Source organism: Herpailurus yagouaroundi, unplaced genomic scaffold (genome assembly GCF_014898765.1).
Source record: "Herpailurus yagouaroundi ecotype Mexico unplaced genomic scaffold, PumYag 162, whole genome shotgun sequence".
NCBI lineage: Eukaryota > Metazoa > Chordata > Mammalia > Carnivora > Felidae > Herpailurus > Herpailurus yagouaroundi.
The window spans coordinates 66,375,539-66,390,769 of record NW_024412403.1 but is presented as its reverse complement, the minus strand read 5'-3'; the positions used below and the strand labels follow the sequence as shown (position 1 = coordinate 66,390,769).

The window sequence follows — 15,231 nt, the reverse complement described above, 5'->3', positions numbered from 1 at the left end:
CATTATTGCTGCTCCTGCTTAGTTTCAGCACTTTTCCCCCTATGAGATCTCTGTTAAAAATGAAAATGTTTTACCTGGGGAGGAGGTAGCACCACAAACATATTAACCTGTATTAGTTAACACATTGGCTATAGTCCTTCCTCTAATGGAATACCTAATGGGAAGTTGACTTAGGACTATGTACATTTAAAAAAATTTTTTTTCAATATATGAAATTTATTGTCAAATTGGTTTCCATACAACACCCAGTGCTCATCCCAAAAGGTGCATTTTGATAGAAGGATGAAGAATAAAACCCAAGAGGGAAAAGAGTCAGAGTCTCAGGGAGTGCAAGACTACAGCAGGAGACCAAGGTCAGCCAAGAAGGCAACACGAGAGTGCTAGGGGCCTCAAAAGGGCCGGGAGGGGGTGCCGTGGTAGGCACAAAAGTCAGAAAGGGGAAGACAAAAAGGGAAGCTTCACTTGCTTCATTTGACTCAGAACCAATCAATTCTGATTTTTCCATCTCAGTCAGTTAGAGCAGTGCTTCTCAAATGTTAAGGTTCCTATGAATCATTGGAGATCTTATTAAAACGCAGAGTCAAATTCAGTAGGTCTGGGGTTGGATCTTCAATTCTGTGCCAACAGACTACCAAGTGATGCCTATATGGCTACTGTATGGTACGGTATGGCGCAGTGATGCCTGTATGGTATGGACCACAGTTTGAGAAACAAGAAATTAAATAATCACTTGTTTGACAAGGGTGATCACTGTCCCACTTTGCCTAAGACTGAGAATTTTCCTCAAACGAGAGGTTTTCAGTGCCAAACCTGGGAAAATCTCAGGCTAACCAGGACAAGTTGGTTTTTCTACATTTGCCTAAGATTGCAAAATGATATTATATCAGCATAGCAGTATATAAAAGCCTCCATTAACCAGTATTTGGAGGAAATAGCTATACTAGTTAACAGATTAACTAGGATAACAGATTTTTAGCTTTCTAACATACGTGCACCTCTTCTTCCAGTAAGATATTTTTACCCTACCCATTAAGATTGGTGAAAACATGGGTTAATTCATTAAAATGAGATACAAAGGAGTAATTCTTTGATAGTTCACAGTCTTGCAAGGCCTTAAGTACTATTACTTGATATGGATCACCTCCCTGAAGCGATAGGAGATAGCTGAGGCTGTTCTAAGCCTAGCCAGACCTTGCAAAGATGGTTTTTAATAGATAGAATATTTTTAATATTCTTGTGGTTAAGTAACTCTCAGAAAAGCAGCATGCAGAAATGAACATGAATCATAATTTAGGATATGAGTTACTTGGATTTGTTATTCCAGGTTAAAACACATAACAATGATGTTATAAGAAATAAAGGGAATATTCTTTTTTTTTTTTTTTTTTAAGATTTTAAGTAACCTCTACACCCAACTTGGGCCTTGAACTTACAACCTCAAGATCAAGAGTTGCATGCTCCACAGACTGAGCCACCCATGTGCCCTACAAAGGGAATATTCTTGGTGTCAGCTACCATTGTAATGATCTCATCTTATAAGATAAATTTAAGAAGTAGAAATGTCAAACTAAAAATGGTTCAGGAAAATGTCAAACTTAATTTAGAGACAGAGTTGATTCAAAAAAGGTGACTGCACCTCCAACCAAATGCAAGCTTTTCTTTTTCCTGGCAATTCTAATCACTTGACATAACTTCCCCTTTCTCGTATTATTCACAGTTCTGCCAGGCGGTTTGGGAAGTTTTCCCCTGAGCAACTTGATATAAACAAGGGAGCTCATCTAAGAGGGCAAATTTGAGACCCACCTAAGTCAGTCTATTAACTGATTTCCTGTGTGTCAGGCTCTGTGCTTTATGATTTATATTAATGATGTCATTTAATGCTTACAACCCTGGAAGGCAAGTGTTATTATCCCCATCTTACAGATGAGCAAAGTAAAACCGAAAGTGGTTAAGCGATTGGCCCAGGGTTAAAGGGCAAAACTGGTTTTAAAGCTTGCTGTTGGATCTTGGCCAGTCTGTGCCTTAAAGGAATCTTTAGTAATCATGTATGGTTCACAGATGGTCTTTTCAAAAACCCCAACTTTCTGGAGAAGCACAGTCCTCATGAGTGGCTTCAGTTTTGCATTGTTTGTCTTGTATTAAAAGAAAATCCAAGTGGCACAATTTGTTTACATTGTGATACTTTTTTTTTTTTTAAGTAGGCGTCACACCCAGCACAGAGCCCAATGCCCATGCGGAGCTTGAAATCATGACCCTGAGATCAAGACCTGAGCTGAGATCAAGAGTCGGACGCTTAATCGACTGAGCCACCCAGGCATCCCAATGATACTTTCTAAATAAACTCTTAAAAAAAAAAACAAAAAACCTGCTGTTGATTACTATTATGCTATACTACACCTCTTTGTGGAACTCCAAACTGTGAAAAGAAAACTAACTGTATGGATGGGATGAAGTATCTGGGGCTTGGTTCCCCACATTCAGGCTGAGAAGTATAAATTTCTTTAGGCCTAAGAATAAGGAAGAAAACGGGTAAAGGAGCTTTCTCCCATGTTCTCTGCAGTCATTTCACCATGCTTTGTTTTGTATATGCTTTCGTATCTCATTGGGAGTCAAATATACAAATGAAAGAGTGCCTCAAGTATCTCAGAGGAATGCTAGGAAGTCTCTTCTGTCCTTGTAACACATATCAGAACAGCAAGGGAGTCAGCAAAGTATAGTGGTTGAGATCACAGGCTCAGTGTTGTACAATTTGGACAGAGGTTTATCTTATTAAAGACTACTTTTGAAAAAGTAAGAGCATGCTAAAGAAAATTTAGAGTAGTGGTTATCTCAAGTGTGGGAAATAGGGAGACAACAAAGGCGTGACCATACAACTAGATTTGCATAAGTTACAGTCAATGTGCTGGCTTTCAAGTTGGATGTGCTGGCTTTCGTGGGTGTTTTTTACAGTATTAATAAATAGATCAATAAAAGCCATTTTATCTACCTCAAACATTAGGAAGAAAGGGAAGAAAAGAAAGGCAGGAAAGGAAAAGAGAAGAAAAAGCAGGCAAGAGAAGAGGAAGAAAAGGAAGGTTCTGGTATCAGAAAAATTTGAATTGATACCCCAGTTTTGCCACTTACTCATGATTTCTCTCAACCTCAATCTGATTATAAAATGTAAATTAGGTTAAATCATACGAAATTGCTGATATTTGGTCTTTCTTGATGTATACCTGCCTCCTAGGGTTGTTGTAGAGATGAAATGAAATAGTGTCCAGACCTAAAAAACATTAAGAGTTCAATAAATGTTGTCTATTATTTTTCTCTTCACTGCTTACAAACGCAAATACTGTGTCTATATCTATTCATATAAATCTACTTCTTTCTATAAGTGGTCTCCTACCTCCATCAAAAGTGATGAAGAATTGGGGTGCCTGGCTGGTTCAGTCGGAAGAGCATGGGGCTCTTGATCTCAGGGTCATGAGTTCGAGTCCCACATGGGGTGTAGAGATCTTTTTAAAAAAGTGATGAAGAATTGTTACACCCAATTCAAACCAAAGTTAATCTTTGGATCATACAGAAGTATTAATGATTTGTGGGAAGTTGTAAACTATATCTCATTTTATTATTCTTATTAAAACCAGATAATTTATTTAAAAAAAAAAAAACAACAACCTCACTTCTCCCACCCTGCCCCCAATACATAACAATATGTACTTACATCCTTGTTCTTTCTTTAGCTGACTTCCCTGTCCCTAGTATAACTGATCTTGGAAATCCATCTCATAACATCAAAAGGATAATGTGCTTAACTTCTGGAGGTTTTCCAAAGCCTCACCTCTCCTGGCTGGAAAATGAAGAAGAATTAAATGCCATCAACACAACAGTTTCCCAAGATCCTGAAACTGAGCTCTACACTATTAGCAGTGAACTGGATTTCAATATGACAAACAACCATAGCTTCCTGTGTCTTGTCAAGTATGGAAACTTAATAGTATCACAGATCTTCAACTGGCAAAAATGTAAGTAACATTGTTCTGGGGAGTTTCTACTATGTAAAATCTAAAAAGAAAATAACTCAGCCAGATACATTGTAGAATTATGCATACTGACTTTGATAGCATTTCCTGTAGTATTTTTAGACCCACAAATGTTATGGTGACTTAAGGTCACTGTATAACGTGTGACCATAACGTTACTAGACTAATTGTTTTTTTTTTTAAAGTCTTTTTTTTTATTTATATATGAAATTTATTGTCAAATTGGTTTCCATACAACACCCAGTGCTCATCCCAAAAGGTGCCCTCCTCAATACCCATCACCCACCCTCTCCTCCCTCCCACCCCCCATCAACCCTCAGTTTGCTCTCAGTTCTCAACAGTCTCTTATGCTTTGGCTCTCTCCCACTCTAACCTCTTTTTTTTTTTTTTCCTTCCCCTCCCCCATGGGTTCCTGTTAAGTTTCTCAGGATCCACATAAGAGTGAAACCATATGGTATCTGTCTTTCTCTGTATGGCTTATTTCACTTAGCATCACACTCTCCAGTTCCATCCACGTTGCTACAAAAGGCCATATTTCATTTTTTCTCATTGCCACGTAGTATTCCATTGTGTATATAAACCACAATTTCTTTATCCATTCATCAGTTGATGGACATTTAGGCTCTTTCCATAATTTGGCTATTGTTGAGAGTGCTGCTATGAACATTGGGGTACAAGTGCCCCTATGCATCAGTACTCCTGTGTCCCTTGGATAAATTCCTAGCAGTGCTATTGCTGGGTCATAGGGTAGGTCTATTTTTAATTTTCTGAGGAACCTCCACACTGCTTTCCAGAGCGGCTGCACCAATTTGCATTCCCACCAACAGTGCAAGAGGGTTCCCGTTTCTCCACATCCTCTCCAGCATCTACAGTCTCCTGATTTGTTCATTTTGGCCACTCTGACTGGCGTGAGGTGATACCTGAGTGTGGTTTTGATTTGTATTTCCCTGATAAGGAGCGACGCTGAACATCTTTTCATGTGCCTGTTGGCCATCCAGATGTCTTCTTTAGAGAAGTGTCTATTCATGTTTTCTGCCCATTTCTTCACTGGGTTATTTGCTTTTCGGGTGTGGAGTTTGGTGAGCTCTTTATAGATTTTGGATACTAGCCCTTTGTCCGATATGTCATTTGCAAATATCTTTTCCCATTCCGTTGGTTGCCTTTTAGTTTTGTTGGTTGTTTCCTTTGCTGTGCAGAAGCTTTTTATCTTCATAAGGTCCCAGTAATTCACTTTTGCTTTTAATTCCCTTGCCTTTGGGGATGTGTCGAGTAAGAGATTGCTACGGCTGAGGTCAGAGAGGTCTTTTCCTGCTTTCTCCTCTAAGGTTTTGATGGTTTCCTGTCTCACATTCAGGTCCTTTATCCATTTTGAGTTTATTTTTGTGAATGGTGTGAGAAAGTGGTCTAGTTTCAACCTTCTGCATGTTGCTGTCCAGTTCTCCCAGCACCATTTGTTAAAGAGACTGTCTTTTTTCCATTGGATGTTCTTTCCTGCTTTGTCAAAGATGAGTTGGCCATACGTTTGTGGGTCTAGTTCTGGGGTTTCTATTCTATTCCATTGGTCTATGTGTCTGTTTTTGTGCCATAGACTAATTGTTTTTAAAAGAACTTTCTAAAATTGAGACATCCAAATATCAAGTGGCCAGCTTAGGAAGTCATTGTAACAATAGTGTTGATATCGAAAGCACTAAAATTTGTCCTTCTTTGGACTTGCCATTAGGGCTTTGGTGCTTTCTTTTTGGGTACCTCCTTCCCATTGTCCCATGGTGTCAAATAATTGTCTTTTGTGGGTGAATGTGCCTTTTAAGAACTACTGGTTCATTCAGAACCAAGTCTGGTAAAGAAGGTAAATGACAAGGTACTTGAGGACAATGCCTGAAAAGAAGGTCATTTTTGCCGAAACACCATGACCAAATACTTTACCCTTCAGGTAGTAAACATACAGAATTTTCTGTCCCCAAGAGGTGAAATCATTTGAAAATATAAAATGGGAAAAGCTGGGCTTATATCAATTTATGCATGTTAAACCCTTAGTAGGTTATTACAGAACTCAGATACTTGAAATAAGTGTCTAACTTCTATGGCTGATTATATGGAAGACCAGCAGACCTCTCCCTCACCCCCTGAGCCCACTCCTAATGACATGTTTTGTGGATGCATAGTAATAAACAATATACTGAATCTGATATACACTGAGTGGCACATGGATACATAGTATAATATATAATGTATAGCGTGTCTTCCTCTTATCTTTACTTGTAATAGAGGAGATATTTTAGATGGTCTAGTAGCTCATTCTAGCTAATGAGCTAGATTTACTGTAGATCTTTCCTTCTTGAGGTGAACTCATTCATTATTTTTCTCAATAGGTAATGAGATAAAATTTCCTGGGAAAATTAGTTCAAATGCAAACACAGTTTTGACATGTTTTTATTAATAGTCCAAGCTCATTTCTTTCAATCATCTTTTATGTGTTCTAAAAAATTTATAAAAATGAGGTTTGAATCATATAGCTTATTAATTCAGCATTACTTTTCACTTTATTAATATATCATTATTTAATCATTTTTAGATTATTGTGATTAAGGCAGGGAGTAAGTAGTCCACAGAAGGGTAATAGCTTCAGTTATCTTATTTTGGACATTATATTTGGACTATGAATGTATATGATATTTTAGTACAGTAATTGGCAAATATTTTCAGAAAAGTAATATTTCAGTAAATATTTTAGTCTTTGTAGGTCATATGGTCTCTGGCTGGCACCAACTCAATTTTGCTCAATTTTACAGCATGGAAGCTGCCATAGACAAGACATAAATGAAGGCTATGGCTGTGTTCAAACAAAAGTTTATTCTAAAAAAGAGGGAGTAGGCCAGGTTTGGCCTGTAATTTGCTAATTTACAGGAAACAGAATGTAGCCCATTCAAATAAAAGGATGGAGCTGCTATTTAAAGATGATTTAGACCACCCAGCTTTATCATCTTTTCCCTAATATGCCTTCTCTCAATTCTTCCCTCAAGCTAAGGATGAACACTATCCCTTTTCCGTCTAATGAAAAATACTAGCTCTTTACCCTCTTTGGTCTACAGTTACAACAATTAATGGAAAGATGATTAAGTACATGTGTTTGTTCATTTCTTTGTTCATTCAATCTTTATTAAGTAGTTATCAGCTATTAAGCATCTTGATAGATACTAGCCTTGATGGTCAGAGAGCTTTAGTATATCAATACTTTAAATCTCATTTATTGAACTATAGTCATCATTAAGAGTCAAAAGCAAATAATGCATTTGTGGCTGGTCAAGGGCTGACTGCATAAACAAACAAAAATTAGGCATACAGTTCATAGAAATATTATAAGTCAATGTGAGTGAAGCTTTACTATGTAAGTACCCACTCAAAAAAAATACACCCAGGGGCACCTGGGTAGCTTAGTCAGTTGAGTGTCCAACTCTTGACTTTGGCTTAGGTCATGATCCCAGGGTCATAGGTTTGAGGATGCATGTCATGCATAACACTTAGCGTGGAGCCTGCTTAAGATTCTCTCTTTCTCCCTCTGCCCCTCTCCCCTGCTCGCAAGCTCGCTCTCTCTCTGAAATAAAAAAATAAAATAAAAGTTAATTATTAGTTAAAATTTATTTATTAAATTCATTAATTTATTAATGAAAAACACACATATTTATTTTTTTAATTTTTTTTCAACGTTTATTTATTTTTTTTGGGACAGAGAGAGACAGAGCATGAACGGGGGAGGGGCAGAGAGAGAGGGAGACACAGAATCGGAAACAGGCTCCAGTCTCTGAGCCATCAGCCCAGAGCCTGATGCGGGGCTCGAACTCACGGACCGCGAGATCGTGACCTGGCTGAAGTCGGACGCTCAACCGACTGCGCCACCCAGGCGCCCCATACACACATATTTGTTAATGAAACAGATTGGGTCCATGATTCTTTGAGTCTGGATCTGCCAAATTGGTTAACCCTTGATACAGTGGAAGGCACATAGGTTTGTGGAAGGGGGTAAATCAGGGCATCCCACTCATGGTGTGTCTGATAAGCATGGGTAGATGTCTCACATAACTCTGCAGTTAGGGTTCTGAGTCTGCTCTGTGGCACATGTACTAGCTTCCTAACTGGCATCATGATAGAGCCAGTTTGCCGCGACTAGTTCCTCCTTTTTTCTCTCAAACATCCTCTTTCTAGGCTGCCTGAGGCTTGAGGATGGATGGGAAGTGGCCTTCCTTCTGAGTGGAAGCCAGGAGTGAGTCGGAATCTGAAACTTTTAGACTCCCAGGATAATAACCAGAGCCCCCTTGTCATTCTGGTCGTTTGACGCCAATCCTGGTAATCACGCATCTTCATGCAATCTAAAGAAAACCAAAGTTCCCTAGTGTCTAAGTGGCAGGAGCACTAAAATCAAATGTGCATTTTAGAATGATTACTGGAGCAGAATGTGTAGTTATTATTAGAGCCTAGGAAACCAGAGGCAAAGAGACCAAATGTAGACTACTAAGGTGGGCAAGAAGAAAAACCTGAACTAAATAAAGTAGTTGCTGCATGAGATTTTGGGGAAAGGAACCAATTGCAGAGGTATCCTGAATACAGAATAGAAAGTCCATGGGGACCTGCTGGGAAGTGAGCACAAAAAGAAGCCTTTACTCTTCTTTAGGTAACTAATGGTGTTGCTGTTCACTGAGATGGGTGAATATAGGTGGAAGATATGCTTTGGAAAGAATATATTGAGTGTAGTTTAAATCAGGTGGAAATGCCAGCATCCAGCCATCTAGTTGGCAGCTGGAAATTCAAATCTGGAGTTCAGAAATGAGATCAGAAATATGATATGCAGACTTACAAATCAGATGATATTTTAAATCTTGGGTGTGGATGAGATCACCCAGGAAGACTGGGGCCAGAGAATGGGACCACAGATGGAACCATGAGAGCAACGGTATTTGAAGAACAAGACGAGGAAGAGCCTACGAAGGAAACGGAGTCGGAACAAACAGAAGAAGAAGGTGGTGTCATAGAAGTCCAAGGAGGAGGAGGCTTCAACTGGGCCACATGCTGATGAGAATAAGCTTGAAGACCAACATTTACCCTCTCATTTTCATCAGAAAAATGAAAAAGCAAAAAGTTAGCAAATGTTCAATATTGATTAGTAAACTATTCCAGAGAAGTCAGAAGATGAGCTGCTAATATTTCTCTTGTGTCCCTGTCCTTTCTCTAGATGCCATTCTAACTACTAAAGAATAAACAATGTAGCTACTGCTCCTGATCAGCAGGGACAGACAGCAGTCCCACATCCCTGTCTCCTCTCCACCCACATTGTTCCCTGTGTCCCCCCTGTTCTCTCTGTTCTGTGTTCTACAGCTGCTAGCTGGTTTGCAGAGCTCCCCTCCAGGATGACCCCACCTAATACCAAACCACAGCTACTCTTAGTTCTTTGCTATGCCTCTTCTATCATTCCAGAAGCTCTAGGCTGGACGGTGAAAATTAAATGTGTATCTGAAAATAAATGCAAAAGAACTCCTGTAGCTTTAGGCAGCCACTGTGAGGGGTGTGTGTGTGTGTGTGTGTGTGTGTGTGTGTGTGTGTTAAGAGAATGTGCTAAGAGAAAGGGAAAAGGCATGACAGATCTAGAAAAAGAAAAATAAGGCATATCTAGAACATGATGTCAAATAATTATTAATAACACATAGTTATATCAGCTATAAAAATGAGATATAAAGACAAGAATGCTGTTAAAGTATCTCCTTAGAATCTTTTTCATGTCAATTTAACTCAGTAAATGCAACTTCCAAAATGTCTTTTTCACATTTAATATCTGACATCTGGATATTAGTTGCCCACAATTATGTGTCCGATCAAAGAGTTACGCAAGAAAAATGCTAGCAGCTGCACAGTGGATGAGCAGAGAAAGCAGTGAAATACTCTATAGTTGTGTCAACATAAGAGGCATAGAATATGGCAGGTGGAAACACATGAGAGCTGACACTCTTCTTTTCCCTCCACAGCAGAGCCACAGCCTTCTAATAATCAGCTCTGGATCATTATCCTGAGCTCAGTAGTAAGTGGGATTGTTGTGATCACTGCACTTACCTTAAGATGCCTAGTCCACAGTAAGTACTATCGTACTATCATTCTGACCTTGATTCCTGGAAGCCCAAACTCCATCAGTATGGGTCAGCATCTCTCTGAGGTTTTAGCCTCGGTTATAGCCTCCTCCTGTTTTATGGAAACTTTAGTGTCTCATTTATGTGTCTCACCAAGTTCTGTTCATCCACTGGACAGACGTTTCTCGGACACCTACTATGTGCCCCGTTCTCTAGTGGGCACTGGAGTTACAAGTATGAGCAATCACTCCCCTCAAGACACATTCTAGTTTAGTCCTTTTATTTTCCCCCCTAACTTTATATTTTCTTGGAGACGCTGAGGCCTGCTAACTAATTTGAAGACATTTCTGATGCAAAGTGATATTCTAATCTTTGATTTTCAATTGGAGAAAAGTCAGAATGCCAAGGTTTGGGGCTAAGACTCATCCCACAGGTAGGATAAAAAGGTCTGGTGGGCTCAAGGATGATTTTGATACAGACTGCCCAGCCTTACCCCTCTAGTTCAGGATTTCCCATTCTTAATACTACTGACATTTGGGGCCAGATAATTCTTTGTTTTGGGGTTCTGTTCTGTGCATTGTAGCATATTTAGCAGCATCTCTAGGCTCTACTCACTATATGCCAGTAGCACCCCTGCCCCAGTTGTGACAACCAAAAATGTCCCTATTACATTACAAATGTTCCAGGGAAGGTGTGGGGGGAGGGGGTGGTTAGAAATCTCCCTGGTTTAAGAACCACTGACCTAGTTCTCACCCAGCAAAGGCTTGCTGAGATATATGGGCACCATTTAAGGGAAACTAACCTATCTAAATCTTTATTGTTTGTGCTTGTTTTCAAGGACCTGCTGCAAGGTGGAGACAAAGAGAAATGGGGAGAGCGCGGAAATGGAAAAGATCTCACCTGTCTACATAGATTCTGCAGAACCACTGTATGAGCAGAGCATCTGGAGGTAGCCTCTTTAGCTCTTCTCTACTAGGGTGGAATATATGAGATACATGGATTATGAGGCACAGTGCCTTCTTCCTCTCAGCACCAAATTTAAGCTCTTTCACCTACTACTACTAACCTGAATTAAAAACCTAATTCAGGTTACTCTAAACAGGTGATTGGCATCTCTTCTCCCCACATATGACTTGCTTATTGTATAACTTCTTTCTCTGCTGTACCATTCTGCCATGTTGAAATGTCTCCCTCTTGTCAGTCAACTCAGTGTCTTTCATTACCTATAAAACACTACTTTAAGTGCATCTTGAATATTCCTGGCCCAACTCCTTGTGCTGATCATTCCTTTTCCCCTGTATCCTTCACTGATGGACACTGATTGGGGTCACTTACTGGTCACTCTGTACACTGGTCACTCAGTAACATCCTCTTTGGTCTCCCTGCCTCTTATAGAGCCATCCTACTAACCCAGTAACAGAGCTAAATTTCATAATCACTTCTCCATGTCATTTTTCCCACTTAAAAACTCAGAAGAGACCCCCTCCCCCATGCCTTGAAAAGCTTGAAGACTTTGAACTTTCCACATTTCAGTTGATCTCTTTAGTATAAACATTCTCAGTTCTTTCAACTGTTCTCCATGTAGTAGTTCCAGAAGCTTCATGTGAATACACTAAATGTCAACAAATGGAGTCCAGGACTTTAGATATGGTCTAATTCTACATACAATGAGAAAATTACTATCTGGGATCTGAAATGTTCTTTATGTTAAGGAAGACTAACACAACATCAGCTTTTTTTGAGTCACAGTATTAACTTACATCAATTTTGTATTATCCTAAACTACCCAGTTCTTTTCAGTAAGAGAAACATTAGAATCCAAGAGACTGATACCAGATCCAGGGTGGTTGATAGCCTCCATAAACAGTTCCGTTTTGACTTACGAAGTTAGGGTGAAAAAGTATAAGAAATGCGAGTCTCTCTGCTGAATGATTAACTGTGAACTCGCAGGAAATATGGCAGATAAAAAAAACATGTTGAAGACACCATGAAGATAGAGTCAGCCAAATCCAGGATGTGAGAAATTATAAGACAAATGACCCAATTTCTTCAAGTAAATGGCATAGAAAGGGGTGTTATAGATCAAAAGAAACCTGAGACATATGAATGAAAAGTAACATTTGTTTCTTGTTTACTCTGTGATTCAAACAAGCCAATTGTCAAAATACATTTTTTAGGTAATTGGAGAAAATTGAACACCATCTGTATGTTAGATGTTAATGAATTGTTTATTAATCTTGTTAGATATGATAATGCTGTAATTATGCTAACATAAGCATCACCTATGAGAAATACATACATACTCAAGCATCTGCACATAAAATGATGTGCTACCTAGGATTTAAAATTATCTGAAGAAATTAAAATTTGGGTAGGCATAGGGAAAGATGAAACAAGAATAGCAGAAAATGCATAGTTGTAAGCTAGTGAGGAGGCCCATGAATTCACTGAATCTAGTCTTCTATGCAATGTATGAACCTCTCTGAAATAGGCTGGTGCCTTTGGGCTATTAGTATGAATGTAACTTTCTATAGTGTTACTATCATTGAAGAAATAAAGATGTTTTCACAGGGGGAAAAAAAAGAAACAAGAGTCTATGGAGTTACCTTTACAAAACAAAAGGAAATTAAACACAACACCTGAGATTTATATAATAGATTTTGTTTTACAAAAGCATTATTTCATTTTAGTCTTATAAAAATCTCTATGAGCAAGTTCTTTACATCTATTTTATAGGAAAGAAACCTGAGTCACCCTCCCACAGGCTGAGTGATTTTCCCAAGGTCGGGCAGGCAAGGAGCAAAGCCGGAACTCAAACTGGGCATTAAGCTCCGGTTCCTTTCACACCATAGCAGCCTATACACATTTCCCCACAATAGTCTCTCCGTTTCCTATCCTGTTTTGTTTACAACTTCTTTAGGATGCTCTGTCCAGGATGTCCCCCTCAGTTCTGTGATTACCTAGAGCTTCCCTGACTTCCCTTATTAACAGTCTTCTGCTCAGTTGGCTGATACCTCCTATTGAAGCCATGGGTCCAGTCTTCTACGTGGCCATCTTGTCCAGTTCAAGCAACAATGCCTTTGAACTGCTGTAGCAGTGCTATCTTGAGCACATCACATTCCATCCCGGGTTTATTTTCACATGCTGTGTCTTATATTCTTTACTAAATTGTAGGCTTATTGAGAACAACCATGCCTGATATGTCTGTTTGCCTCATAGGTAGAAGAGTATTGCCTTGATCAATAGTTTGGTTGATAACTGGTGCTTAATATTTGTCTGACATTTCATGTATCAGAAATTGTCAGACTTGTCCTAAATTCTCCCATAATTCAGACTTCCCTTTATATTCTTTAGCCATCAAGATTAATATCTACAATGCCCCCTCAATTTGGGAGCACCTATATGATACAATATATAAAATTTTAAAATGTTTTCTTCCTTTGGGGATTTAGGGTTTAAAGTATTTTATTTGTTTGTTTCCTCAGGTCCCACCTCCATCTTAGATTGACCTCTTTGAATTTCCTCAGATGGCCAGGATTATCCCACCTTGTACTTCATGTATCTGTTTTCTAGGAGCCTCTTCATTTCAGTGGCTCTGCAGAAAGTGACTAGCGGAATACAGTGGGAACATTAGTAGCTCTGGTAGGCTTGGTCAAAGAATTTAGAAACACAGAATTGCTTGAGCCTGGAAGAGACATTTGAAAATACTTGTTAATGACAAGGACATCAAGGCCCAGGTGACCTGAATGATCAAGGCCAGAGCCAGAACCCAGATTTCCTGTGGTGCTCTTTTCCATCATCAGTCTGGGCCTGTGGTATTAACTGGTGTATATATACATACACACCAGTCACAACGTTTCTGGAAAAAGAATTTGTCCAATGTCAGGCCAACTTTATGGACTTGATCTGATGCAACACTCAAGGACTTTATGTTGTAAAAAGCAATCTGATGCTAATGTGTGGGTAGTATGCTGGTATGTATACCAATATGAGGATGATGGAACATTGTCTATGTGTAGCCAGTATTTCATCTTCCTTTGTGCTCTCCTCTGTTGCTCTCCCACTTCTCTATCAGGTTCTGGAGAAAAACCTATCCAAAACTAATATCCTCTAACATGTAAGATGAATGACTTATACACTTCAAAACAATAGCCAGGTTGGAGAGGGATAGTCACATCCTACTGGTTCATATTGGACTGATAATCTCCTTAAATGGCTTCATGTTGTTTAACCTCATTTATAAAATATTTATGAGAAAGTTCTCATTTAAAATGAGATAGGTTTTTATTGTGGATTACTAAACAGTAAGCTATCTTTAGAAATTGAGGTAATGAAAGTAGCATTCCATAGGGCTTCCTCAGATCACCAAAGTGGCTTTTCCTCCTTGGCATTTCTGATCCTTCTGAGATCAGCAGAGAATTGAAAAGTGGCAAACTGCTACTCCTGTGTTACTTACTCATGACTCCCCTTTCTCTGACGTTGCCTTCCACAACTCAGTGGACCAGGAAGTGGTCCTTGGTCCTAACTGAAGCTGGAGGAATCAGATATTCTCATTTGAAAATTTGAAGTTGGATAGCAAGTTGACCAAGTATCTCAAATATGGCTAGATTTAAAACATTTAATTTTGGTAGCTATAAAAGGACTGAATTATGCTATATAGTCTAAGAAACAGAAGTACACTTTTAAATGGTTGCTCTCAGAACAAAATCATGGAAGAAATAAAAGTAGGAGACTGACAAAAACTTTAAGCAAAGAAACAAAAAAAAGGGAGTTGCTGCATTTGGTTAAGATTAGTAATCCTTAGACATGATCAAAAGGAGACCTCAAGAAGTAGTCACAAAACAGAAGACACCTAAGAGAGCTTATTTATATTTAAAATAAGTTATATTGTTACTTATTACATTTGATAAATGTGTCAGTACTATTTTTTTCAAAAAGTGGTATTTTACCTTCATTCTGGTATTTTTGTGATATTAAAAAAAATATTTTAAAAACCAATCACTAGTTTTATAATTTCTAGTTGGGAGAATTTAATCTATATGTGTATATGAATAAAGCAATAAAGAGATTGAGTAACTGCCAATTTGTCAGCAATTTAT

General features: G+C 38.7%; 1 protein-coding gene across 3 annotated transcripts in view; it reads left to right on the top strand.

Moving 5' to 3' along the window:
* The window catches only part of CD80 (CD80 molecule), a 43,703-nt gene extending 28,488 nt beyond the window's left edge, over positions 1-15,215 (top strand). For 2 of the 3 annotated variants that reach the window (XM_040484591.1, XM_040484589.1), the window contains 2 exons: positions 3,723-4,004; positions 10,034-10,944. In XM_040484591.1, coding sequence (XP_040340525.1) covers positions 3,723-4,004; positions 10,034-10,401 — 650 coding nt within the window. In that variant the 3' untranslated portion in view covers positions 10,402-10,944. Of the gene's footprint in view, positions 1-3,722; positions 4,005-10,033; positions 10,945-10,970; positions 11,082-13,617 lie in introns of those variants that run through there. The other variant, XM_040484592.1, reaches the window with a different exon arrangement.
* The last annotated feature ends 16 nt before the right edge of the window (positions 15,216-15,231 follow it).